Source organism: Amblyomma mixtum, chromosome 3 (assembly GCF_055824585.1).
Source record: "Amblyomma mixtum isolate Tamu chromosome 3, ASM5582458v1, whole genome shotgun sequence".
Taxonomy (NCBI): domain Eukaryota; kingdom Metazoa; phylum Arthropoda; class Arachnida; order Ixodida; family Ixodidae; genus Amblyomma; species Amblyomma mixtum.
Genome location: NC_143014.1, coordinates 66,972,882 through 67,000,371, shown reverse-complemented (window position 1 = coordinate 67,000,371; position 27,490 = coordinate 66,972,882). Strand labels below are relative to the sequence as shown.

At 49.3% G+C, this 27,490-nt stretch overlaps 1 protein-coding gene across 3 annotated transcripts in view; it reads left to right on the top strand.

Annotated features, from left to right (window-relative positions):
* LOC149350493 (uncharacterized) overlaps nt 1-27,490 on the top strand; it is an 85,976-nt gene that overhangs the window by 26,248 nt on the left and 32,238 nt on the right. Inside the window, exon 1 of one of the 3 annotated variants that reach the window (XM_089579528.1) lies at nt 8,008-8,061. The exons of 1 other annotated variant lie outside the window; for it this stretch is intronic. Coding sequence is in view for 1 of the 2 variants with exons in the window: in XM_089579527.1 (XP_089435653.1) it covers nt 27,103-27,114 (12 nt within the window). In the remaining variant the exon portion in view is untranslated. Of the gene's footprint in view, nt 1-8,007; nt 8,062-26,892; nt 27,115-27,490 lie in introns of those variants that run through there. One more of the 3 variants, XM_089579527.1, reaches the window with a different exon arrangement.

Below are 27,490 nucleotides of genomic sequence, written 5' to 3'. Positions count from 1 at the left end.
GCCAGCTGTCTATCCACACTGTAAGAAAAAAAAAAGATAGAACAGCAATGGTGGCGTCGCCTATACGTCGATCTCGCGTCTGTCGGACAAATTCAGCATCTAAACGCTCAGACGCAGGTCCAGCATGTCTGTCAAATTCTAAAAGCCCCTTGTCAGTGCCCTTTGATGTCAGAACCGCATTTGTTTATTTCGGAAGCCACTGTTACCAGGAGTTGGTTCTTGGATACTCTTGGAAGGAGGCAATCCTTTTTTGCGCAATGGACTTACTTCGTCGAAAAAATAAGGGCTACTGTGATTTTACTGCGCGAAACTTCTCGCTCGGGCCAGGCGGTCGCTTACACAACTTCGCTCTTGGACCTGTCGTGATTCATTTAATGCACATTTGCGTACGTGATATTTTTTATTTGTATTTTTTCAAGAGATTTGAAATCAACACTTTTTCCATCACGGTATAGATTCAGAACATATAGACACGAAAATTATCCATTGCAACACACTTTTCATCGACGCTTTCTTGATTAGCTTCTTACTGAAGGTAGTCGCGAGGTTTAATACATCCTATACTTGTTCACGGTGCCATCAGTTATTGCCTCTTTGATTACACTGGCAGCAGGAAGGCTGTAATATAGTGTACCATTTTTCTACGCCAGTGGTCTACACCCAAGAGTCCAATTTGTCTACAAAATTAAATATTTGACAGAAATCACGGAGAGTTCAAAAATCACGAACTTCTTCTTGACCATTATCTTTTTTTTTTTTTTGCCTTCTCTTTCCAACTTCCCACAACCGCTGGAAGACATTAGCAGTCTTTTCTCTTCCTCTGTACAACCAATCTGCCTGCTATATGAACGCTCCGGAGAGGCTGCGACTGGTATGAACATTTGGTGCTCGATAGTGCTTTATTTGCACCTACACTGGGGCAGAGCTCTAGGACAGAGGAACATAATGATAACAGTAAGGAATTTGTAGCCTACTCGACTCCTTTTGACGGGCACGCAAGTGTACAGCTGTTTATGATGCTCGAAATGTACTAATGCTTCGAGAATAGCGACAAAGAACGCGCAAGTATGCGGCTGTGGTTTACGACGTAAACAGTGTACGAGCGCCGACGGAACCATGAAGAAGGACAGGTGCATGTAAATGAGGTCACACGAAGGCCGCCGAGCTGCGACTTTTCGTCCACCACGAAGACGCTGGCGCGGCCACAGCGGAAAGCGTGAGCGCTCCCAGGAAGCCCGAGCTGCTTCGCTGGCGGAACGCGGGGCTCGGAAGAGCCCCTCGCTTCCCTGGTTTGCCGGCCTTCAGCTGCACGGCGGCGGGTGCACCCAGAAGCAGGCAGCGGAGTTTACCACAGAGGACAGCTATGCGAAGCACTGGCGCATCCTGCCCTTGCCGGTAGTCGTCCTGGGGAGTGCGCGGGTTTTAATGTAGTGAGGCGGTCGTAAAACCCAGCTGGATTCGGAAAGTATACGCTCTCGTGCGGTGGTGTTTATTTGTATCGTTAGTAAATACCTTTTGACGCCCGCTCTGCGCACCCGTTTTTCATAAGGTGGACAAAAAGACTCCAGAAAAATTAAAGAAACAAGCAGGTATGGGATTGCGTACGCGTACTTGGTGCATTAACAAGCGGCGCGTTTGTGGTGATTATGGCGGCGCCGCTCTTGAAGCGAGGGCAAGGTAGAACCGCGCAAGCTCGCTTCACCGCCGTGGAAGGAAAATAAGAGCAGCAGGCAAAATGTAGCCAAGAAAGGGTGCGCAGTGACGAGTGAAAGCTGCGCAGAATTTGATTTTTAAAGACTGGTATCTGTTAACTGAAGTTTCTGAGTACGAAGGCGACTCCGTCGGAACTTCAGGCGTCAAGAGGAAGAAGGATTGTACGCGAAGGCTAGTTAGAGCAGATATCCTTTTCGCTGCCTCCATGGCCCAAGATGAACATAAAAGGGACGAGTAAAGTGCGTGCACAAAGTCTATATACCATCTGTGTCCGTTGTAGGCTGCAACGCAAGTTAGTACAGGTTTGCATATTGCAAATCTCTTGCTGTGTTCCGAGTGGTCATTGGACTGCAAATTTAAATTCGGAAGAATCTGAGAATAAAAAAAATAAAATGAATATATGAGGACATAATTATGATGACATATGGATTACGCAAAAGAAATATATGAGCACAGTCGCGTTCATTCGTCGCATGTTATATTCGGGTAAAAAATTGCGATGGTAAGGATATTCCTACAGATATCTGCTACGGTGTGTTGGAGGCTCCATCAGATTTGCTTCGAGTTGAATGCAAAGGAGCGTGCAAGAAGGTGCACATGAAAACGAGGTGAGGTACGTTGTATATGACATTAATGTACGGCGACTAACTTTGACGTCGAGATTAGATGTTCATCAACACCGCTAACGGTCTCACGCAAGCCGAAGCCCCTCTGGAAAATAGACGTTGCACAGGCTAGCTGTGCACGATACCATCAGGTGAGGAAATATACACCCGCGTATAAGACGCATATAAGAAAAACAGCCTTTACTCCCTCTCCGTACAACTACACGACATTCTTCCGATTGGTCCATGCAATACAATGGCGAGAGTTGCGCCTAACCACTTAAGCACTTTGAAGAAAGGAACAGGCGTGGTATAACATTTAACCACTCTTCAAAGCTCTCCACTCTGATTCCAAGACTAAGTAGCGAGGAGCACACGAGGAAAACAGCCTACGTTTCCACGGTGGACACGTCTCTACCAAGATCTTCATTCGACCTCGACTGCGGACATGAAGTTGGCTCGAACTGAGGCATGCCGTCGTTAATTCGAGAAGCTTGAATTTGCGTGCCCAGGACTGCGAGGTATAAAGAGAGAACCAGCAGACCTGTGCCAGCCATCAGTGCTCCGACGTAATGGCTTCAACTAGGCGCAGCTGTTCATTGTGTGCATATATATCCCGCAAGTACTCCGCCCTTGACGTCGCCATTTCGATCTATAATTAAAACTGCATTGGCTGGTAATGTTCCGTATCGTCCAGACTTGGCGGAGATGTTTAGCCAAGTCCGACGGCGCAAAGAAGGAAGGAGTCATGCGCGTCGGTGGAGAAGGGTGCCTGATAAGTTGGTATGCAGCATAGAACTGCGTGGCTGCAAACAGGGTTCAGGATTTTGTATCGTTATTATCGGCTTACTGCGGAACACGGGCTGCAGCATGGGATGCTTCACTAAACTATAAGCGCTCTACCGTTCGAACTAGAGATAGAATTTCTTTCGACTTTTTTGCGTACTAGCTCCAGCACTGCCATTAAAATTCCGGGAGGTAAGTGAACTCAGGTCATTATAAAACGGGGCAAAATTTTCGACTGGGCGAGATATTTGGTGTCGCCGTGTGCAGCCCTCGCCGCAGCTGTCGGCCGAGAGCTCCCGTGCTGCTCTGCACCCAAGTGTTGTATACCCACGTTTGCGAGTGCCCCAGGCTGAAAGAAGAGTCCTTGAAAGCGGTTTGGTTTATGGGGTGTAATGTCCCAAAGCGACTCAGGCTATGAGAGGCGCCGTAGTGAAGGGCTCCGGAAATTTCGACCACCTGGGGTTCTTTAACTTGCACTGACATCGCACAGTACACGGGCCTCTAGAATTTCGCCTCTACCGAAATTCGACCGCCGCGGCCGGGATCGAACCAGCGTCTTTCGGGTCAGCAGCCGAGCACCATAACCACTGAGCCACCGCGGCGGCTATAGAGTCCTTGAAACTGAGCATATACTTTCATATCAGCAGTGGTTTGCTCCTAATTAAGGTTCTGATAAGCTAAGAAAGCAACAACAATGGTCGCACGTGACTTGAGCACCCTAGTCAAGCTTTATAGAGGCTCTACTAGGGCGATGTCAGTGCGCTGTCCGAACTGTTAACACCCACCCAGACTGAAGAGTCGCTTAAATGTTCCGGTAGTAATTACTACGTTTTGGATTAGGGACTTCTTTCTTGTCTCGCCACGAGGACGCGTCTATCACGAGGCGAATTTAGCGTTCGTGAGCGCGTTTAACTCCGCAACGCTGCGTCCACCCGCGGAGAGCGAAAGTGGCAAGGAGAGTGCCGATGATCTCGTTGCCCGCTTTCACGACCGCAATGCTAAGTATGCACGGCGTCTGTTTTTCCAACAACTTCAATTAGAGCGCTTATACTCGCGGCACCCCAGCGCGGAGCGGCAGCGAAGAAATCAAGCGCTCTGCGCCCTTTGTGCATTCTGCGGCAGCGCTTTCGAGAAGGACAGCGCCAATGGCGACTTCGCTGCACGTAATGCCGGCCCGCGGCTCAAGATCACTGGCACGCTGAACAAAGACACGCCTTGACAGTACACACTATGGGCGACTCTCATTAGAAGCGAAAGAGGTCGGGTTGGCGAAAAATCATTTGGCTAATGAGAGCGTGCGGAACCACGTCGAAAGGATGCGAATAGACCGATTTCACAAGCAGTTGCGCTACGCCACCGCCGCCGCGATGCACTCTGGGAGTTGTGGTACTCCGGCCGGCGGCCGCGTCAGCGCGGTGCGTGGCGCACGCGCGAGAAGCAGCCCTGTTTGCGTTGCCACACGGTGTTTCTCTGCGTGAATGCTGTATTTGCGGGACAAGTGCGTTCACCTGAGGTGTGTCGTGAGCTCCGACAACTGTGCGAAGCAGAGCGTCCCGGATTTTCCGTTTTCTAGAAGAGAAATGTCCAAACGACATTGCGTAGAAGCTGTTCACGAGATGCAGCCGAAGAAGTGCTGTTCAGTACATTTAGCCGTACTGTCCCTGTTGATCAGTGGACAATGACAAATTTTCAAGTTCTGAACTGTATTAAATGCCTTTTACGCGGCGCTCAGCTTTGAGGCAGTCCCTTAAATTGTTAAAAAGGAGGCAATCGGATTTGCCTTCGTGCTGCGTCCTCAAGCCTTCTTTGCAGCGATTTCTGCCGTGTGCGAGGTTGTAAGGGAACAAGTGTGCTCAGATTTATTGTTATATTCAGGAATCCACAATGTTAGCTTGGTGCCCGTATTCACTCCTGATGTCTCGAGCCCCCATACTAGCGATAATGCTTTCTCTATTTCACGGAATGAGAAAGCGAGGCTATAACACTGCCGAAATGTGGAATAATTTCCAATGTTTTGTTGTTCACTGGTCGTTGAGCATACATGGTATTCCAGTAACAGCCACATGTCATTTATGCCGGGATATCACCCACATTTTGTCAGTTGTTTTCGATAAAAAAGGCCATCTAGTGTTTACCAATCAGTCAACGTGTTCAGACTCGTACTGCGAAAATAGCGAAAGTGAGTCGTACGGGAGACGCCCTGGCAGAAGATTATACTAACCTAAATAAAAAAGTAATTAGTGTATCAATAATCAAAATAAAACTATTCGTCACGAAATTAAAATCCCCTAAACCCTAATGAGGCGTACTCAAAAGCTCCCCGATTGGCTTCTCCTTTTCTTATTTTGTACTGAACACAAGCATTTGTCACATCTCCATTTAGAAAAACGGCATAGCTCCCTCGAATCGCTCACCTTTCCTGCTGGTGACCCGCCGAGCACGTCGTGAATACATGTATGTGTTTACGTGAACAAAAAAAAAAAAAACAATCGCATGGCCGGTTTCGACCAAGGGCTATGATGAAAAAATAAAGGCAACAAACGCTGTGTGACACGTCTATAGCGAATGCCTTGGTGAATACAGCGAATACTGAAACAGCAAAATGAGGTGGCAAGAAATGTAAATACTGTCTGAAAACGTCAACTAAATCGCGTGCATCGCTATGCGTTCAAATGTTCTGCTGACAAAATTAACGAAAGCGGCGGTCAAGCGCGTTTTTATCGCCACCTGCCGCATTTTCCAAAGCAAGGTTCGAGGAACAAATGCAGCGTCGCCACCGCGGCCAGTCCACTTCATGCGGCAACTGACCACCCTCTCTGCGCTGCTCCTACCGCGATTAGCATTGCACCCCTCGAAACTCCGCCGTGGAGCCTGTTTCCTTTATAGAGCTCAACACAATAAACGAAACGGCGGAAAGCTACTGCGGCCGGCTATAATGCCAGTCAAAGCGCAAAGTAATGTAGGCTGTCGTGCAGACGACGCCACGAAGGACTACAGCCAAGATGGCGGCTGGCTACTTCCGGTAAACGCGCGCATGCGCAGTAGGCTTTGTGAAATCGGTCTATTATCGACGCCGGACACGTCCCCACCGCTCTCGTTCGCCGCAAGATCAGCGGGGCTTCGACCGTGCCAAGGTCAGAGCGGCCGCTCGGCGGCGTTTTTCGCGTGCGAGTAGCGTGTGTCCCTTGCCTCCGTGACGGAGGGAGGGAAGGGGGACCGTGGCGAACTTTCCTAATCGCTCATTGTTTGCGAGTCGCAGATAGCAGGGGCAGTTATACAAGCCGGGCTACAAAACGCCGGCGCGCATATTTCCCCGCCGGGGTAGCAGCGGGCCAGCGGCGTGACACAAAGAGCGCCCCGTATAGGAGGCGAACACACGGGCGGAGCGCCCGGGTGCCCGGTTGGCTGCGCGGTGGTATACTATACTCACTCGTGCGCGTACTGTAGCGCACCCGGAGCGCACTGCCACCCAGCGCCGATTGTGTTCCGACCGCGTCAAGGGTACGGCGCGCACGTAAACCTGGAAGGCGGCTGCCATTGTTGAGGCCAGTGTCGTGGCGCGTATAGGCGCGGGACACGGCGCACCGCCGGCTTATCGGCCCAGATCCTGCGTCTCGTCACTTGTTTTCCGGAGCCAACTAAGTTTCATTCCGCCCGACGCACGTTGCTTGTCGGTGAACAATGGAAGGCTTTTGTATGGGCAAAGCTCCGAGCTTGAAGCCGCTTCGAGGCAACAGCAAGAAAAACGCGGACAAATATTGTACATACTTGGAGGCGGGAGCGCGCAAGAGCGCCGGTCGCGCCCAATTGGAGCGCCGGCAGTTTTCTTGGAACGCGAATCATGGGGTTGTCGCTCCGGGCATTTCTCTTGTGTTTTGCCGCGAAAATTTCCGCGCGCTGCGAACGGGGCTACCCTGCTGCCGAGGTTACATGACTGGCAGGAAACGTCAACTGCGGAGAAGCAGGTGGAATGACGCAATAAAAAAGTCGGTATGGGGTTAATAAATCAATGTTTCGTGCACTGGCCGTTTCACCATGCATGGCATCGACCGCGCGACGTCGCACGTGTTCGTGCTACCGGAGCACGGTGTGCTTAGAACCGTCCACCGCCTTATATATACTGTCAGTGGCGTTACCCGCGTCCTTCCGATTCGACGATGGACCGCGCCATCTACTGAGTATTGCCCCTCCTGAGGAATAACAGCAACTTCAATTACATTTGTGGGGTTCCGACTGATACAAACGTCTTCCGAGCGAACTTCGACAAATCACCGCCTCGTTCGCGTTATCTCGTTCGTCTCCTGCAGCAAACAATGAGAGGGGCGAGAACAGCCATATGTCACAACGGTAAACGCATGCAAGGCGGTCACTCCGTTTCACCGACATCTGCCCGCTCCGCCGTCTCGTGAGCGGAAACACAGCGGCGCGGTCCGAGAACGCATGGCTGCGCCAGCCACCATGTCCGACGCCCATGTTTGCCTGGGCGAAAACGGCCGTCCGCAGCGCTCTGATTCCCTGCGGGCCCGGCCTATGCTCTGTAATGGCATCGCGGCGACGGCCACGGGCCGACCTCTATGAGAGAGGACTTCTGCAGACGTTGGACGCGGCCTGTGGTTATGGGTGTGAGCGAACAAATAACCAAATGCAAACTACGGTTGTTCAGCCTGCAGGAGGCGATTCGTTGCCTTACAGCGGGTGTCTGATGTAGATACTGGGAAGCGAAGCAGGCAGCTGTGCATCCACGAGCATATTTACCAGTCGTTCGTATAGAATGTTCTCTCCCCCTCTCTTTCTGCAGATTTAATGCGGGACGCTAGGTCGAGGGGGACAGAGAGACGGGCTCCAAACGACCGCCTATCGGGATGACAGGATGACAGGAGTAGGACCCTCGGCGCGACAGCCGACCGAGACAAAGGCCTTTATACGGAGCGACCTCGGCCGGCCGGGCGGCCAACAGGTAGCAGTGTTGTTGGTTTTGCAGAACTGCCGTTGTTATTCAGTTGGACACAAAAGTTAATGAGGAAAGTCGCCCGCGGAAAGCTGCATCAAGAAAAAAAAAAAACCCTTTCCGCGGGAACGGTAAAGAACCGCCACGGACAACACGAGAGGGCTCATTAGAATGCCGCTAGTACGCGGCGAACCCACAGCAGCCCCGAGCGAATGAGACCACTCCATTAAATCTGGCCCCCGTCGTATTCAGTGGGACGAAGTGGGGCTACATTGACCTCCTGGCAGCGCGCGAAAGAAGGGTTGCGCAAATAGGAGGCGCCGCTTTATCGTGTTCGGCGGTATACTATACGCGATGTGTTTACTGCGAGCGGAGGATTCAGATAACGCCGAACGCCGCTGTTTTGACCAGCGATCGTCGGTTGTCGATGCCTCGCTACTTTAAGAGGTCATACTGTTTCCGTTGAGAAGAACCGCAGTTCTTATATATGCCTAGCACAAAGCATAAGGAAAAAACGCGTATTAAGGGCTCAGTAAGTACAAGTACATACGGAAGGAAGAGTTGCTCAGGTTCTTTACCGATATACAATTGACAGGTGATAACTTTAATAAGGACTTATTGCCAGCGTAATGACATCATGAGCCATCGCTTGTTTACGATCATTGAGTGCTTCTATGACTATTCATGGTTATAACTATGGACATATGCCGCATGAAAACATTCCGGAGTGATTGCTTTCGTCGCGATAAAACGGGACTCTCGATTATGTCTAAAAATATTTAGGTTGGTTTGTTCGTAATGGTTAAAAGCTTGAAGCATTCCGGGGTGCAATATTTTGTAGAAGTGGCGCTTCACGCGCAGGATGTACAGAAAACGCGTCATACCACATCACGCATTGAAACTCAACTTCAGTTCCTTTTCTTTTTTATTTCAACATCGGCCACATAAATATTGAGGTCGTGGACTTAAAGTTGATGCGTACTGCGCTGACTAATGTTTTCATTAAGCCGTTTGTAAGTTCTGATCAAGAAATAAAACGAGTGCAAAGCGAGCAGCTGTCCGTGATCATGGTGCCGATTGGGAAGTACTCGCATACAGCGTGTCTTTCTGTCACGTGTCGGGGTACATGCAGCTGTAGCTTCCATTCGCAGCACACTTAGGGTGATCGTTCAGCGCATTTTTTTTTTAAAGAATGAAATGATTTTAATTCCCATTCCATGCAAATTCAGGCGAACATCGTACTGAAGCCGCAGCGAACCAGATGCCAAATATGAACCTGAACGTATGAGGCAAATTAGGTGTAAATGAGAATTTAAAAAATATTTTTGAGCACTGGTGCCACTACAGCAGCAAGACCTTGTTCCCGCGTAGCCTCAGAAAGCAAGAGCTTCAAAAAATGTCTTCACAGACTAAATACAGCTCCAACCACTACAGAAACCAAGAAAAAAAAAGGCATCGCAACTGTGCGTATCCTCACACGAACGCACTTTCGGCTCCTGCCTGACACGCTTCAAAGGCGTGGGAATAAGAACGTTTGTTTGTCGTTTTTATTTTTGCCTCTATACGAGAATGTGATCGCAGCAGCTCGAGAACGTCTTAATGTTCACGCATGAAGCCATTTAGAAAAGCACAGCTCACGTTTTTAGGAACAGGAACAGGCTTGTTGCATCGGTCGTGATGGACAACAGTTTTTCGGGTTCTTCCCTGTCCCTTGCCCCAAGAAAGCACCGCACCGTGCCGAAACTCTACATTTAGATGCTCATGCGAGATGCAGCATTTCTTTGGCTTCCAGACAACAGGCTTCCCATTGTTAGTCCATACAGGGTGTGTCAAAAGTTCCCGGTCCACACGGTCTGATTGTTAAACCGTGTAGGATGGCATCTACAACACACCCGATCCTCAAAGTGATTGAAGGAGTAGAAGTGTCATTCTCACGTCTGATAACCTTGATAGCTTCATAGGCGTCTTAAGTGCCAGAGCGCATACTGCTGAAAAGCAGATCCCGTGGCCTGGGAAATTTTGACGCACCCTGTACAAGCGCTATTCGAGCTCTGCGTGCAGTAGGACTGGTTCACGCCAAACAAGGCCAGACGACAGTACCGAATCACCGAACCCCTGTCCTTTCTACTATCCCCTCACCCATTTCCTTTCACTTCTACACACTGCCTGCTATCCTTTATTTCCGCTGCCCCAGCTCAGGTGCTTCCAGCAGCGATAGCAGATGCCGGGGTAGAAAAAATTATTTTACCTTCCATATTCAATGCAAAATAAAAACCACTACTACTACTACGCGACGGGTGAGCTCTCAAAGGGCTTGCAGCTGCGTGATGCCAGTATTTCAGTTCGGCTGACACTGCATGCATTTCGCTCACGAAATTTACTTATTTTATCTATTTAAAACATACCAGTCGTTTAAAACCAAGCGGGAGGGCAATACAGGACAAAAGAAATGCAATGCAGCACAGTCACGAGCGAGCAACAATTCATTTTAAAACAACTAACTGCGCCGAATGCTCGATTCCTACAGAGAGGCGATATCCTCAAACATACAATAGAAGAGAAGACACTATACACTACCAGTAGTTTACCACCTGCAACAATCTTCTAACTTCTGAGGGATTCTTTGAGCGAGCCGTATACCCTTATAGCTCTTGTTCAAGGGCACTGCTTTCAAAGCAGGCCAAGCGAAACGCGTGGAGAAGTTTTTTGCCGGGTGAATTGTTCTCTCTGCAAGACAAGAAAGCTGATATTGCGTATTACGTAAGTGTGCCTTCGAGCAGTTTTCTTAGGCTGAACTCCGTTGACTGCACAGGACTTCGCGACAAGCCGATTCGCGATTATTTTGGTAACTTGGCATAGCTCTTCACATTAAGTTTATGCCGAGCTTCCCTGGACATTAGCAACTTTGTGTCACCTCCTGGTCACCAGAAGCGAACACCGTGTAACCCAACGAGGATACTTTAGACTTGTAATTTTGAGAAAACTAGAGAGTCCCGAGAGACTGCGCGGACATCGTGATTATCATGGCCGGCTGTTCATCCTTGGTTCAACATCTCAGCTATGAAATGCTGCCTGCGCTCACAGAAGATATTTTCGACGTCCATAGGATATCAGTGGGATGTGCCGAATATTCGAAATTCGCTGGGTGATTTTTAAAAAAACGGTGGGGTCTCCACCTCCGGCAAAGGCTAGCTGAAGCAACCGAATTCGAACCAGAGGTCCTAATCCGGACCATGATGCAGAGTATACTTTGGGGTTCGACTCTTCGCTTTAAGCCGAAGAACACCGATAAAAGTATGGCGAATTCTTTTTTTTTTAAATTCGAATTCAACCGAAAAATGTCAGTATTTCTGACATGCATGTCACAACTAGCTGGCTATTGAGCACAAGCTAAGGTGTGTTACTGGAGGAAATCAAGTTCTGGAACGAGGAACGCAGTGAGACAACGGTGCCTTTGGAATTTCGTACCGTGGTTGTTAGTTTCGAGACATTCATCCGCGAATTCAGACAAGCCGTCGCAGATCGGAAGGATCCATCTCATAGACAAGCGCTGTCGAGCGCTGTCTGCTCAGACTTATCACCGGCTTAGGGCCGTCGCTTGGTTACGTAGATTTTTTCACTGCATGTAGAACTCTGACAACTTTTGGAACCGTAACAAGCAAAGGTCAACGCGAAATCGCCCATAAACGGCACGAAAAAGTGTCATGTTCCGGCTTGTGCGACGGTCAAGGAACAGTTTCATCGCAACCGCCAGCACGCCGACCACTCGATGCGCGGTATTCTCGTTCAACTCAGAGTGCCACGAGAACATGACATCCAAGTTTTTAGAACTAAATTCTCACTTACTATTTTGTTTCGCGGCCCGATGATTTAACTTTGACATTTTTACTTTTTTTCAGGACTGTAAGACTTAATTCTTTGTCAAGCATAGCTTTTAATACGAACATTTGTGTGTTAATTACTCCCACATGAGCAGCTCGTGCTAAAAAAAAAATGGTCAAGATAAGCTCTACGGTAATTCTGACCGCGCAGGAACATCATATATTTCACCGCAAAAAAAAACAAAAAACAAAAAACGGGAATTCATTTGTAGCAATCAATTTTCGCTGAAAAAAAAAAAACGAAAGCTGTGTTCTGAAATAAACAGCAAAAAAAGTCCTCCGAATTTTCAAGAACAAAAATCTAAAAGCCCAACTCCTAAGAGTACTTCCACTTAGCCACGAATCCGTCCAATCATTTGTGGGCTACTGCGGCTGCCTTTGTTTGGTCAGTGGCAGTTCAGAGTCACGCGAGGCATCATCATCGTGTTAATCATTTTGCGAACCAGCTGGCGCCGATCACTCATCGTACCCGGGGGGTAAGCGGCTGTAATTTGGTTCTCACCGCTTTTAATTTGGGCTAAAATGCTTTAAACAATTCATGCCAGCATGTTAAGGACGTGTAAGACCGTCGACCTATTTCGGATGCACGTTATAAACAAACGAGAGGCACAATTATGAAGGGCGTGTAGCATCCGTGTTGTTCCCAGTTAGTCGTTCTCTACCATTCCAGCTGATTCTTATGCCTTGTTTAGTTATACGAATCGACAAGAATAGGCAAATGGCTGAAATGGCCCACAGCAACCGCATTCTATCCACTATGAGCACTTCCTCCTAAAGTTTGAAGTAATTGAGCACGCCTTCTTCGATCGTTGCCACTTGGCGGCTATGGCTTCTAGTACACTGCGGTCATATCTTCAATCAATGCGCTGGACTACGGCTCGGGTGCTTTTGGCGTCGGTAACAGCAGCGTATGATTGTACCCCTAGTGTACCGCACTTGATCTCAATTCGCGTCACGGACTCCACAACGTTGCCTAATCCGGCCGTCCCGTATAAGCACTGCAACGACGCACAAGACCGCGGAGCGTCGTGCAAAACCCTCCCTTTTCCTCAGCCAGAATGAGGAACGTATAGAACGCACGCCTCCCAATAAAAAAAGTCGTCACCGTAGATAAACTCCTCGGAACCACAGAGAGGAACAGAGGGGAAGCGACAGAGGGAAAGCGATAGGAGTAACAAATGCGCGGAGATAATTATCTAGGCTATGTATGCCGCAGTTATTCCTTCCGCCGCGTCTTTTGTTTCGCTACTCGCTCTGGAGCCGTGTTTTCGTTGGCAATTAGCAACCGGGCCGCGCACGCTCTCGGAGCCGCTCCTGTGTTTTCGCTGCCGGTGAACCTAATTCGGTAACGATCGCCAAGCGGCGGCCGGCCCTTTCTTCTTTTCCTTTGCGCGAAAGGCGTCAAACGTCTTCCGTTGCTGCACGGTTGCCACACCCGGCGGTTGCGAGACGCGCGAACTGGCGACTACCTTTGTGCGCTCGAACAGGTCGAAAAATAGTCATGGGAGAGCGCCGCGCGGGACCCCCCCGTCTGGCGTTGCTCTTAGCATCACTCTCGTTTTTTCGTCATTTGCTTCTGTCTTCTTGCTTCGGTGTCTAAACGGCACACACCTCCTGCATAATTTATAAACTCATTCGACGCTCGAAGCGCGCGGCAGGCTACACACGAGGAAAGTCTTGGGAGAAAAAAAGTAATTCGGAATCGTGTCAAAAAGGCGCGTCCGCCTTTAACACGGACAGCCACGGGCGAATCGAGATGATCGCGATAAAAGCGGCTGTCAGGGAGGCGGACGCGGCAAGGGGGAGCTTACGTTTCTCGGTACAGTGCGCGCGCTGCTATACACGCCACGGAAAGCGAAGACAGGGAAAAATGAGTGCGGAAGGGTAAACATGAGGACACTCATCGCTCTTTCATTTCACTTTTTTTTACTGCATTCTTGCGTAATACCGCGCGCCCGGCATTGCCGCGCAGGCTACGTGCACTTATTCCTGAGTATGGTGCTCGCACCTCTGCGCAGTGGAATGTCAGGCACTCTAACTACAGCGCGGAAGCGAATGCCGTCATGCTGTAGAAGTTGTACGAATAAAGATTCCGCAGAATGTGCGTAAAAACAGGCTTTACCCCGATGTCGCTGAGGAGCTCGCTTTTCTTTTTTTTTTTTTTTTTGTGTCACTGGGAAGCTGGTTACGAAACGGCTGTGGGGTAACGTCGCTTTCCGCATTTCCCTGCTGAAACTCATTACCTGGCGACGTTCACTCATTGCAACGAGTCTTCATCGTGCTGCTCAGCATGCGTACTGGTGGGTGAGTTCATTCGACATCATTACGAAAAAGCGCCAAAAATAAACGACAGACGGAGAACACGCGAGACACACGTAGGCGCACTTACAACTTAAAGTTTGCTTCTTGTTGTATTTGGCGCGCAGGAATAGAATTGTCGAAAACAAAGTTGGTCGTTTCTTGAAACATCACACACCGACAAAGCCCAGCGAGGCGTCATTGAACAGTACGGCAAAGGTTTTGAGCGTGAGCTTCACCGAAGGCTGCATGTAAATTATTCTGGTCTAACTATTGCTTCACTATTGCATTGACACATGAGGCGAACTTAGGCTGTCTAATTGTCTGCCAGGAGGGCCAACGTATGGGCCAATCTCGAAAGACCCATTTCGACCGAGGGGAGGAGGGAAAGTGGTGTAGGTGGTCAGAGGTGGGTGTAGATTTTTCCTTGCGATTTGCTTGTTCGGAAAGTATCCATCATGGCTCAGTGGTTATGGCACTCGTCTGCTGACCCGAAAGACGCGGGTGCGACCCCGGCCGCGGCGGTCGAAATTTGATGGGGGGCGAAATTCTAGAAGCCGGTGTACTGTATACGATGTCAGTGCACGTTAAGGAACTGCAGGTGGTCGCAATTTCCGAAGCCCTCCACTACAGCGTTCCTCATAGCTTGAGCCGCTTTGGGACGTTAAACCCCCATAAACCAAACCAAACTTTACTGTCCTTTACCTTAAACCATTTATCAAGAACATGCATACAAGATTGGAACTGTGCACCAAAATAAAAATGCGCGAAGTGAGTGGCACTCACAAAATGAAAGCTTTCAGAAATAGCCAGAGTTAATGTCAGTGTATGCGTACTTCACATTCTATAACTACTGCGGCCGATGAAGTAGGAGTTCGAGGTCGCATTGGCCTATCAGTAAAATGTGATGACGAAAAATCTGTCATAAATTATTTGGGGAGCGACGAAAAAGAATGGCATTGTTGACAATAAGTCTGCGGTTATTATATTCGCGCATTGGCAGTGCGTATCACGCCAACGACGCTAAGCGTACAATTCTGTGGACTGGTTATCTTGCGGTGACAATAAGAGAACTAGGATGCGAGCTTGGAATTTCACGGATTACTCTCATTAGCCAAGGGGTTCAGGCTTTAGGTAATCTTAGCTGTAAAGGTCTGGTTACCGACAACTCTGTCACGACAAGGCGCCTGTCAGTGCACATTTCGTGGAGTTTCTTTCAATGCGCAAGCTTTACTAGTCCCATTACGAGAACACCCGGCGGCGTGTGTGTGTACTTGCAGATGGTACAGGAAATCCCGGCGGTGGCAAGAAATACAGGGTGACGTCATCAAGCGGCTGTATGACGCACGCAGTAAGCCGAGCACCGCCACTTCAGAGAGTCCTATACATGTCGTTCGTCTACATACACTCGCCACTGGCCGACTTCCATGTGGCGCCAGTTTCCCCGAATTTCGTACCAAAATTATGACGCAATCGTTTGTCATAGTTCCGGATAGTGCCATACGATTTCTCGTTGCATATAGCGTTTATGTGCTAGTCAAGTTGGAGACTAACTTGCGACAGAGACTCGAACCGACGACGTATGCACCTTTGATTGTATGCCTTCCCAGACTTTCATATCAAAATTGTGATGCCACCGTTCGTCGTACAGCGTTCCGGGTGGTGTCATACGTGCGCGCGCGCGTGTGTGTACAGTCGGGGACAAAAGTCTCCGGACCACATGTTCCTCTAAAGAAGCCGATAGCTCTGCTATTAGTCGGCGGCTGGAGACCCCACTTCTGGAGGTAAAAGCTAAATTTTTGTTCTTTCATCTCCACAAGTGCGGTCTCCAGCCGCTGTCTCATAGTAGAGCTATAAGCTTCGTTTGAGGAACGCGTGGTCCGGAGACTTTTGTCCCCGACTGTACGTCTACGTCTTGCGGCCACGACATGCAAACTCGGCCAACCTCATAGACGAACGTTTGCTGTCTGGTGCGCAACCAATACGCAAACACATAAACTCGTAGAAAAGAACTTTACTGCATGTACAAACATTACGCGTGGGCAGTGCACCCAGGGACGGCAATGATTTCGCATTCCCACACGTAAGCAGTCTTAAGTGTCACTGCCGAATTTCTTATTTCGTTTTTAAAAATAAAAATATGAAAAGACGAGCTTAAAAAAACAGAAAATTTTTATATTAAAAAGTTGAAAAGTATTATTTCCCCCGAACCCCTGTGCCAAAATGAGACAATGCACGTCTCTTTTTGCGTGAATGCGTCTCTTTTTGCGCTGTACCCTTCAATATGAACAGTTACCAACTTGCCCAACTGTCCACCCTTCTTATTCTGCACCATGTTGCATTTTGCCCCACATTCGGTTCTGCACTCTACGACGGGCTATACTCCGCAGGCTGGACTTTGATTCGACAGGCACGAGATTCCCAACCACTGAAGGGATTAAAAGACGACGACACACAGGAGGGTGACCATCCCATCCTGCGGTATTCTTGGAATTTGCGGTGCGCTTCAAAAAGCGGGACAAACGCTGGGTAAAGTGTGTGAACTCCAAAGATGAATACATTGAAGGGGAGCAATGAAGCATTGCTGAAGGTTCCCAAATTTTCACAAAATAAAAACGTTTTCATGCACTTCCCTGACAGACCTCGTACACTCAAAGTACATCGAACTGCTCCTTGTGACTGTACAAGGAAAGAAAAGCATCGATATTCTTTTTTCTCAATTTTGAGTGACGGTGGTTTTTTTGTCCGGGTACAACAGCAATGGTAGCACTAGGTTATCCATGTTATCGAGGTGAGCTTGGAAGAATAATATAGCTTTGCGAGTCGGAGGAGGTTATGTGGAGAGGAAAGGCGCGGTAGCTGTCGCGCGAAGCGCTAACTGCGCGCTTGGACACTCAAGCTCGACGGTGCTTAGCGTTGCGAGGAGGATGAGGTATGCAAGGAGAGAAAATGTGCTTGCGTTCCTGCAGTGATCTTGTCGCGCACTCAGGGGCATTACTGCTATTTTTTCGTGGTAAAAAATGTTAATGCTCACATATTCCCTTGCAGCTGAACAATCTCTGAAAAGACAACTAGTGAAAAGACAACATGCTGTTAGTTATTTGCATTCACACTGACCTTCCTAATTAAAAACAACAGTGGCAACTGTCTTTCAACAAAGTATGAATAAGGGCTTCTAAAAAGCGAGAAGCTTTAAAAAAGGAACCACCCCGCCGCAGCATACGCCACAAAGAAGCTACGTGTGCTATAATGACTTTGTGTCGTCTTAAGCTTCACTTTATAGTATATGCTACTGTCCCTGTTTGTTTGTTTTAAACAAAATAAATTCTGCCGCAAAGAAATCCAAAAAATCATAAAGAAGGGGAAGTTAAAGAATAAAACACGACGAAGTGGAGGCGGCTATGGGTTTGTTTTTGAGAGCAGGAGAAGAGCTCAGAGGAAAGTTCGCAGCCTTCAGCACGATGAAAGGAAGCGGTGACCTCGGCCGCACAACAGAACGAATTAAATTACACATTTTGCCTGATGTGCTTGCGAACGTATATGTCCTCTGTAATTTAACCAGTTGCTTTTTCCCTAACAAATAAACATCGCGACTGGTTGCTGTCGCCCACACAGGCTTTGAGAAAACATGGGCAGCCATAAAATATGTTCGTTGGTTCTGTACTTTTCTCCTGGACTCCCAGCCAAACAGCAGGGTAGAGTTCAGATAAACCGTAGATATACCGCTGTCGACGCGATAAGAACTGTCTGTTTGCCGAAATGATAAGCATTAACCTGAATTTTCTGCCTTGTTCAAGCTGCAGCTGCAGTGTATTAATCATCCATCATTGCTTCCTTTTGACCATGGCGTGACGTCCGTCGGGGACGGAGGGCCTAAATTGAGAAAAAACACAGAGGAATAAATGAGTAGGCGCGAATGAAAGCTATAAAAATAAACTTCTGACAGCGTTTGGACAGCCAAGGCCGTCTGAATGGACAGGTCGGTATCCACGTCCGGCCCGCTTGACGCTTAGCCTAGACAGCGTGCATGATCGTGCATGCGAAATCATTCGTCTCCGTGGACGAGTGGTGTCACGTTCATTACCGCATCTGAAGGCGAAGAACACAGCACGCATCGTAAGAACTTTGCCAGTGATCTCTCTAAAGGAACGATCGGCTATGCATTGATTCGCGCGTTTGCATCAACAAAGAAGTAGGCATGATAGTGACGAGTAATGTACCTTTTATCGCAGGACCTGCGGCGATGTTACAGAACTGCCCCACTGAGTGTCAGGGCTTCGCTTACGTTCATTGAAGCTCACCTGTGTTGACTTTACTCACAAACTACATTAGGTTCGCTGAATTACAGTTACCTCAGAGGAAGCAGCCTGCCAGCGGCACCATCGCAATGTTGTTCCGCAGTGAATGTGAGCTCATTGCAGCGTAGGGGGCGACATTTTCAAAGTGATCTGAGGAGCTGGAGCTGCTCACAATGATGAAATGTCATCCACCACCCACAGACCCAACTCTATCCTCCACAAGCGTCACCCACCACCAGATCACCTACATCCACCCTCTACAAAGCCTCTACTCGCTAGAAGCCCGACTCAATAGAATCCAGAGATAAAGCGGGAAAGCCAGCTTCCCTTCAGAAGCACCATCCTAAAGCACCCTTACAGCTAGAGGTCTGACCACACACTAGTGATCACCCTCGACCCAACTCCGCCCACCTCACCCTCCGGAAAGATTCTGTGCGAAGCATTTGCTTAGAGTAAAATAATTAAACTGATCATAGAGGGTAAATCCAACTGCTTTCGCAGAATTGTCGCATCAGGTGTCTGATCGTACTGTAACCGTAATTTTTTTAATTTAAAATTCACGCCATCACCACGACACTCCATAACTCGCTTCGAAGCACTGCACCAATGCCCTCTAGCTTTAGAGATCATAGAACCGAGAAAAAAAAAATTTTTTTTGATAGTCAGGAATTCTATCCTAAATGTGAAAAATAAGTGCACCTTCATCTCCAGAATTTAGGCTAACCACGCGTACCTTAATTAGCATACTACAAAGAGAGAACGCCACTTCATCTGGGAACTATGCGTCTGAGTCACATCCACACCCGAGCTTTTCCCATTGCTTCTTTTCCCAAGAGCACAATATAAACACCCCACCCATCAGCACGTCTGCATAGTTTTTTTTTTCTTCCTCTCCTCCATTTATCTTTCAGCTTTGGGAGCACTACACATTGCGATGACTTCAATGTCCCGAACACGCCTTTGCCTAAGCAGGCGGGCATACACGAAGTGCACCGAATTTATAAGCATACGAAGCGTGAGAAAACGGCCGGCGTTCAGACGCTTCCAAGGCGAACCTGGACTGCATTCGTTCACCATGCGCCTTCTAGAAGAAACCCGAGCAGCTCCACACCGAAACGTTTCAACCCTGACCAGCTGCATATCGAATCAGTGTCTCGCGGGATCTGCCACTCCGGCGGTTGGGTCCCAAGGTCGCGGCCGTTCACGATCTCGCGAAAGGCGCGTTGTTTGTGTTCGCGCGCGCCACTCCCTGGTGCGGAAGAGAGCTGCCAGAATTGGCTGCTCCGTCCTTGTTGCCACAATGAGACCAAGTGGAATGGCCCCACTGAAGAATGAAAGCGAGGCTCGCGTTGATCTTTATCGAGAAAAGAACCGCGGCTCACGACGAGCCGGTAGACGAGGCTTTCTCTTTTGCTCTGTCAGCACCACCTACTGCATCTCGGAGCCCTAAACGTTTTTGCGTGTGCTTAGACTGGAGTTGTATAGATCCGTGTGTATGTATGATTAGTAATGAAAAAAGAATTAATCGCCACATTAAGCTTACCCTGTCCTTTCATGCGCGTCATTCGTTATACACAAAGCACGCTTCTTCCATTAGGGCATTGCGCCTTTGTCAGTGGCTTTGTTGCGCCGCCTAACTGCTTACCCATTCAATTCTCAGCTAAAGTCGAGCAGCAGCCGACAGTTCGAAAACTAATAGCATAGCCAGAAGCGAGCGTGGGAAGCGTCATGATTCACGATCAACTGGCCGGGGAACGGTCTGGATTGCCCAAGGTGAGATCGTATACGCGAATCAGACTTGTATGCGAATGATGACATTGCGAAAAGTAGGTTTTGCATCGCTCTCCTAAGCGCAATCCACGGTCATTGTGGGAAGTCCGTGCCAAGAAATGTGTGACCCTTTGCCTGTGCAGCTTTTCGACGGTTACCTTGAAGAAAAAGAAAGGTGGAAAACGAGGCGAGGTAAAAGAAATGGGCGCAGAGCGAGTCCGCGTCGGCAAGAGCCAAAGTGCGCGGACGCTCGTGTTTCTGCCTAATTCCTGGGAAGCACGACCAGACCGCGTGCGCACATCCTGCAGAGCACGCGGTTCTTCCGCGTTGGTGGCCCTGCAGGAATGCGCCCGGCTACCAGGACAGTCCCATCCGCCACAGGGCTGCAACGCGAGCCAGCCGTGAACGAGGTGAAGAGCGTCGGCGCAACGGCGTCGTGTGGCACGCCTATCCGAATGGGCTGACACACTGAGAGGGATGGAGGCAAGAGTGCGCTGATTGTTCGTGTGCACCGATTGTCAGGGGACATCAGGGCTTAAAGGTCGCCTTGGACGCGCGCGTGAATTAGAGTAGTGAACTACGACAACGGAAAAGGCGCCTACCTTGAAACCCGTAATATCCGAATACCTAATGCGAGAAGGCAAGAACAAGATCGCTGCTTCTGTACTAACGTCTTGAAAAAAAAAAAAAAAAGATCGGCGTGGATATTTGTGCTTTCGAGTCCCACAAGTCGTTACGATGTGAGTTGTACGTATACATTCCTGTAATAACTCGCGCGTAAGATAGATTCACACAACCACACGGCCCCACCTGGTATAGGACTGCACCTTTTTCAGAGCGATAGAACTAAAGCTTCCAATCTCTAAAAAACCCTTTGACTGTTTGAGTCTCTGGAGCAAGATAGACATGAAATAAATACGGGCGTCACTGCGACGCGCCAGCGCTTCGAACCCGTGGCGGAGCGAACAGATCAGTTTCGCTGGCCACTGCACGAGAGCACTACGCTACTGCTGCATTTTTTTCTTTATTGCATGGAAAAACTGCCGCGAAAGAAAATCTGAACATGCTCGTGCCACGAAGCACTGGGCTGCATAATACGAGCCCGCCATACCCTCGCATGTCCCCATCTTCCCAAATATCAAAATACTGGAAGGCACGCACATGCATCTAGATACGGGAGCCAGCTAATCACCGCAACTGATCGCCTCTCGTGTTTAACTGCCACTCCCTCGCTCTGTGCTTTGAATGTCGCCATTTTCGTCAACTTCTATCCGTGCACAACGGATCCAGAACACACCGCTATCGTAGTGCCCTCTTACGTTGCGTTAAGGTGCAGTGAAGAGGAATCTGAACTCGTCTGTTTGCCGCGGGAACTCGATCTACACGTTCCGAGCATTCTTAGGAACTTCGATTTATTGTCCTGTGTGGCCGATTTCCCTAATTAAATCGAATTAACGTCCGGCTTCCGCCTTTTTTTTTTTAATTATCCCCGTACGGTGGGCGGAGTCGACCAACGCGTGGAGTGCCTTTCACCCAGTCCCGTGGCGGCTTGCCGCTCTGCCATCGGCGGAGTAATACGTAGTAATCCGTAGCAGCAAATAGTCCGCGCGTATTTTTATTTCTGCGGGCTTATTTCGCGGTTATGTTATCTGCGAATGAAATTATTTATTCACGGAAACCTAGAAAACAAAATAAAGCGAAAGCAAAGCCTCCACGGAGCTGGCTGAAAGGCACTCCACGCGTTGGTCGACTCCGCCCACCGTACGGGGAGAATTCAAAAAATAAAGGCGGGAGTCAGACGTTAATTCGATTTAATTAGGGAAATCGGCCACACAGGGCAATAAGTCGATGTCTCTAAGCATGCTCGGAACGTGTAGATCGAGTTCCCGCGGCAAAAAGACGAGTTCGGATTCTTCTTCATTACACCTTTAAGATGTCCCAACATTTTATAGCGCGCTACCACTAAGGTCCCCAATCACCGATTTCGCCCATCTTTGCCTGAAGCCTGACCCTGAAACCCGATCCTCGAATCGAAGGCGAAATGATACGTGACGTGCTAGCGCAAATATACTTCGCATTTGGCCGAGTAAGCTAAACGGGTTGTAGTTTTTTCTCCCGAGAATAACAGCCAAAAACTAATTTGAAGGTGAACATTTTCACCGGCAGAAATAACCGTATCTGTCACTTTTTGTTCCGTCTCAAAACCGCGGCCACAGGAATGCTCACACCGTGTTTTTCGAAAGTTCGGCTGGTCAGCGTTAGTCCAAATACATATGTCAAGTCTCGGTGGTACCATGAATATACACAAAAATTCTGCAGCCGTGCGTCCTTTTTAAGTTTTTTCCTTGTTCTCTGCTACGGGCCTCTGGGCCTGCATAAGCATACCGCGACATCTTATGACGCCCATTTATTGAAATACATAGGCGGACAATTGCTTATTTAAATCAAAATACAAATAATCTCATAGAAAACTACGAACTTGGTGCCTGTTTGGCTGCCGGGAGGAGAAATCCGGTTTAGACCAATCAAGCAGTTTAGATAGAGCGCCCCTGTGGTTACGCAGTTCTTGAAAAGTTGGAAGCACTCCCTGACTTTCAGTGACACTTAGGCTGCGGAAGTGATGCGTTTTTTTTTTTAATCCCGTAAAAGGCAAATGGGAATTGTAAGACATGTCTGCAGAAATGCGCGCGAGGGAATGAGTACGAAACATAAGACAGGACGAGCGCCAACTAACAATTGAGATAATTTTTTTCGGAAAAAGCCACTTTTTAACCAAAGGGGAGTACCCACGAGAAAGAAAGAATGAAGGCCGGCTGACTGAAGGATAAGATGCACGCTCAAAAGCAGAACAGGAACAGGGTCGGCTTTCTTACGCAAGTAGAGCCCCTTTGCTTGATAAAATACAGTTAAATTATTTCGCTTTCTAATCAGGGAACATCTGCCACTTTTACAATGAGTGGCGATGTGGCTACCATAGCCATTTTTCTCCAGTGCCTTAGGCTGCCTCACTCTGTCGTTATAGCACTAGCCTGTCTGGCCGACGTATTCAAGGCCGCAGATTAGATGCACTACGTACACGGCATCGGCGGTGCACTCCACAAAGAAAATCTCATGATTCTTGCTTTATAGCCTGACTGCCCTTTCTTTGTCGATGGCCCAACCTGGGATAGCTTGCAGGGGAAAGATAAACATATAGGCTTGTATCCCGTATTCGTATCCTCGCGTCTTTCCGTAGTATTTCTTCATATATGTCTCTTAACGACCAGCTAGCTCCTACCAGAGTCTTGCAGGTGAATTATAATGCACGTGGGGTCTAACGAGGATATAGATAGCCGCAAAAGATGTCGTTTGACTTCCAGACGGGAGCTTGTATAGGTGCGTGCCTTATTGCGCTTTCTTCTATGTTGCACGCTTACCTCTCCGTATACATGGCAGCTTAGAGAGTAAAGAATTCCAGTTTGGTTTTAACAAAAACAAGAAACCTGTCGACAGGACATGTGTAATAGCATTAAATACTCGTTATAATGCTCCGGGATCTGCCAAAGCCTCAGTGTGCCTAGTCCCGCATCCATAAGATACTCTGCGGTTTGTGTGTCCGCGTCTAGACGAGCCTGTGTACTGCTTTGAGGCTGCCGATCTGGCTGTATCTAAGTAAAAGCTTTGCGATTCTGCTGCTAGGAAAAAAAGGAAATGTGCGGGAAAGCAGTGCGCATGCATGCATGCATGCATGCGCGCCCCCCAAGAATGCGTACGGACAGCATGGCCGGCGGGAATACTCCATTCTGCCTCGTTCGTCTTCCTCGTATACGCGGGGTTCACACGACCACCAGACATGCATGCCATGGCACGCGGGGCTTGGAAGTAAACACAGGCGCACTCGAGGGCCCTTTTGCCGGCTGCCCACGGATATCACACGCTGTCAGCCTGGCGATTCCGAATTTCCCCCGCGGCCCAGTTTTCTGAGGCCGCTCTCTGCGAGCAAGCTTGCGAGGACCGCGCTGGTGCCCGCAGCACGTGCGCGACGCGTTCTCGGCTGCTGCACCTCGTTCCCACCCTGCGGAACCTCGATCGCTGTGAACAAGGAACGCGGCCGCTACTCGCCTCAGGCGTCGGTATTGCAGCTGCACTTTCACGGTTGTCACGGCTGCACTTGTTTTGTGGATATACGAGCAGAGCTTACGCGCGATGATATCTTCAGCAGCGGCATAGGCGCTGTCTCGGTATACAATGAAGGGGAAGCACGTGCGTTACTCTTGTTTTTGCTTTTCATGCAAAGTTTCCGCCTGAAGCATTAGGACATGCCGATTAAAGCGGGTCCGAGTGAGACAAGGAACGACCTGTAGTCCGCAATTCCGCCAGTACCACGCGTTCTCATCTGCTACCGTTGCTTACCGTTTCAGCAAATCACGTAAGCACGAAATGGAATCACAGCTAAAGCGCTTCCTTTTAGCGTGAACTTCGCCACCAAGGAAAACTTTACTTTTTCTCGGCAATACGGCTCACTATCTTTTAATACGCGTCCTAACCAATCTGTGTGAACTATATGCATATTCCACAGGGGACAAATGAACTGAATGCTGCATTGAAGCACTCAAAGGCATTGCGTCGAAAAGCAGCGGCGGCTCGGAGCGTGAGTTACACATAAGTACATGCAGTTTTCAGTTCTGCCCATTTAGAGTCCACTTCGGCCTACTATATGCCGACTTTACATGCGAAAATTTCCTTCGCAGTTTTAGTTTCCTTCATGTCAACTTTCACCATTTCCTTTCGACGCATCTTCGTTTACGTCAAGTGTTGGTCATTGTTCCTTATGGCTGGCACAAAGAAGCGACGCGTAATCCCCCCCCCCCCCCTTCCTTTCCTATTTTGTTTTATTAGAGACTGCCAGTAATGCGGCAGGTGGGTGCACACCTTCACTTTCTGTATTCTCGTTTCTAGAACTAGCGACGTATTCGGCAAATGCAGTTGCTTAACTCGATCCATGTTTTCCTTCTTGCAGCATGTCCGAAACCACTTACCAAAAGCAAACGCGTGGTCGTAGTCTGCGCCTAGCCGCAATGCGCGATTCACAGGAACGATTGTCGGTCAGAGTTAAGCGTTAGGAAATCAAATCAGGCCTTAGACGCATTCATTTCCATTTTTACAGCCCGTGACACTTAAGTGAAGTGAAAGCAAACCGCGCCTCTTGAGAAGATGCTAGGCCACGCATGGTAAACAGAAAAAAAATGGCCGTCTCTTTGGTACGTCTCAAAAGGCTTATAAAAGCTTAGCATCTACAAGACTTCTCGGGGAGCGGCATCAGCAGCAGAGAAAACATTTGCGGGACACAAGGAGGAGAACTCTTCTACATCTGCTCTGCCTTGCCGTACGCCGAGTCCGCACCTCAGACGCACCGCTGGTACGGATAGCTTTGCATTATGCTGAGTTGAAGCGAACGCGACAATAAACCACCACATTGTTAGTCCGGGTTGTACGCGCCCATGCTTTTTTTTCTTTCGTGCGCTAGCGCTTTGCAACTAAACGCAGTTTCTTGAATAGATTTTGCAACAAATCCTACAACAATTGTTAATACGTTAACTGTGGACGCACAATCAGTGGCTTAGTATTTTCACCATGTGTTGCGCTGATGAACGGAAGCAGCGGCATTACCCATGAATAATACGGGCACCTCTATCGACGCTGGTACCAGACGCCGGACATCCACCACAAAACTGCTGAGGTTTGACCCTAAAATGCCAAGCGTTTAGGGAGAAAAACAATTTTTTTTAATCTCTTTTCCTAAGTGGGCACACGCGCGGGATCAGGCACACCAAGAAGATCACGTATTGTAGTGGGTACGAAGAACCAGCCGCTGCAAGAACGGAACAAGCGAGCGTCTTTGCATAGTTAACCCATTTGTGAGAAGACAGGTGTCTGTCCCACGTACGGGCAACGGAGGATAGCGCCGCCTACGATTCGACCTTTAAGAGCTGAGCCGTTTGATCCGCGACCGGGTCGCGCGCTATCCATCACGCCCGGCGGATGTGCGGGACCGATTCTGTCGGGAAGGGACAGCCGTGACGCGCAGCGCAAAGGGAGGCTCGTTTGGCGTCCGCGTGTTTCCACTTGAGAGACGGCCAGCCTGCAGAAACCGCGCAAATTGAAATGATAAGTCCGGAGAGAGACCAACTGCCGGGCTTTGGGGGTTCACCGAAGCGCGCGCAAAGGAAAGCGCCGGCACAATGCGCCGCGACGCCGAGCGGCGGTTCCGTCGGTAGCGGCCGCCGCAGGTGTGGCCGGCGGAGAAAGTTCCGAGGGCGTGGAAGCGCTTTCTCCGGCCGCCGCCTCGAAAGCAGGGCTTCCCTCGCCGCTGCCGAGCTCCACGGGAGCACATGGCTGCTGCCGCCGCGATGACGACCTACATCCAACCCTCGCCCGCGACTCTTTCGCGCGACGGCCGCTCGGACTCCACGCCGCGTTCGCCACAGAGAAAGCGAGAAGAGCGTGACGTCACGGCTGGCGCTAGGCTTTTCTTCCTTTTATCTTGCTTTTCCTCCCACCGTGAGAGAAAAACGCTCGCCGGCGGTGGAGGGTTTCCCCCTTCCAGCCCCGAACCGAGTCCGGCACACGCGTGCGAGCACCGCTTGCTACCGGGGTATATATAAAAGTTGACCGGAAAGGGAGTGTAGAGCGTGTTTGTGTGTGCGCACAACGACGCCTCGTCAAGTGCTCCGCGCGATCCCAGGGAGTCGTGTCGCATCTCGTCCGCGCCGGTGCCGGATTATCTCCTCAGCATCCCGCCAGCCTCCCGTCGAGAAGCCACCATGAACCCGAAGGCAAGTCTTGGGTGCCCGTAGGGGGACGAAAGTTGGACGAATGTGGCTCGCAATTAGTTTCCGGTGCGATCCCAAGTCCCGCCCATCTCTGACCGCAGGCTGGGACTCGGAATCGCTCCGCTCTTGAGTGTCATTTTTCGCTTCCGACTGAAGCTTTCTTTCGCGCCTACACCGCTTTCTTCGCGCGGACGGGCATCGTGATATCTGTGAGTCGCGATTTCCTTCGGGAAATGAACCATCACAGAAATGAATGTGGAAAACAGGCGCTCTGAAATTGGAATGGTCCTGATGGGAATCCCAGTGTAAGCACAAAGCGGCCAATGACCTGCACTTTTATTACACTGCTCCTAAGCAGTCAGAGAGCAAATATTGACCA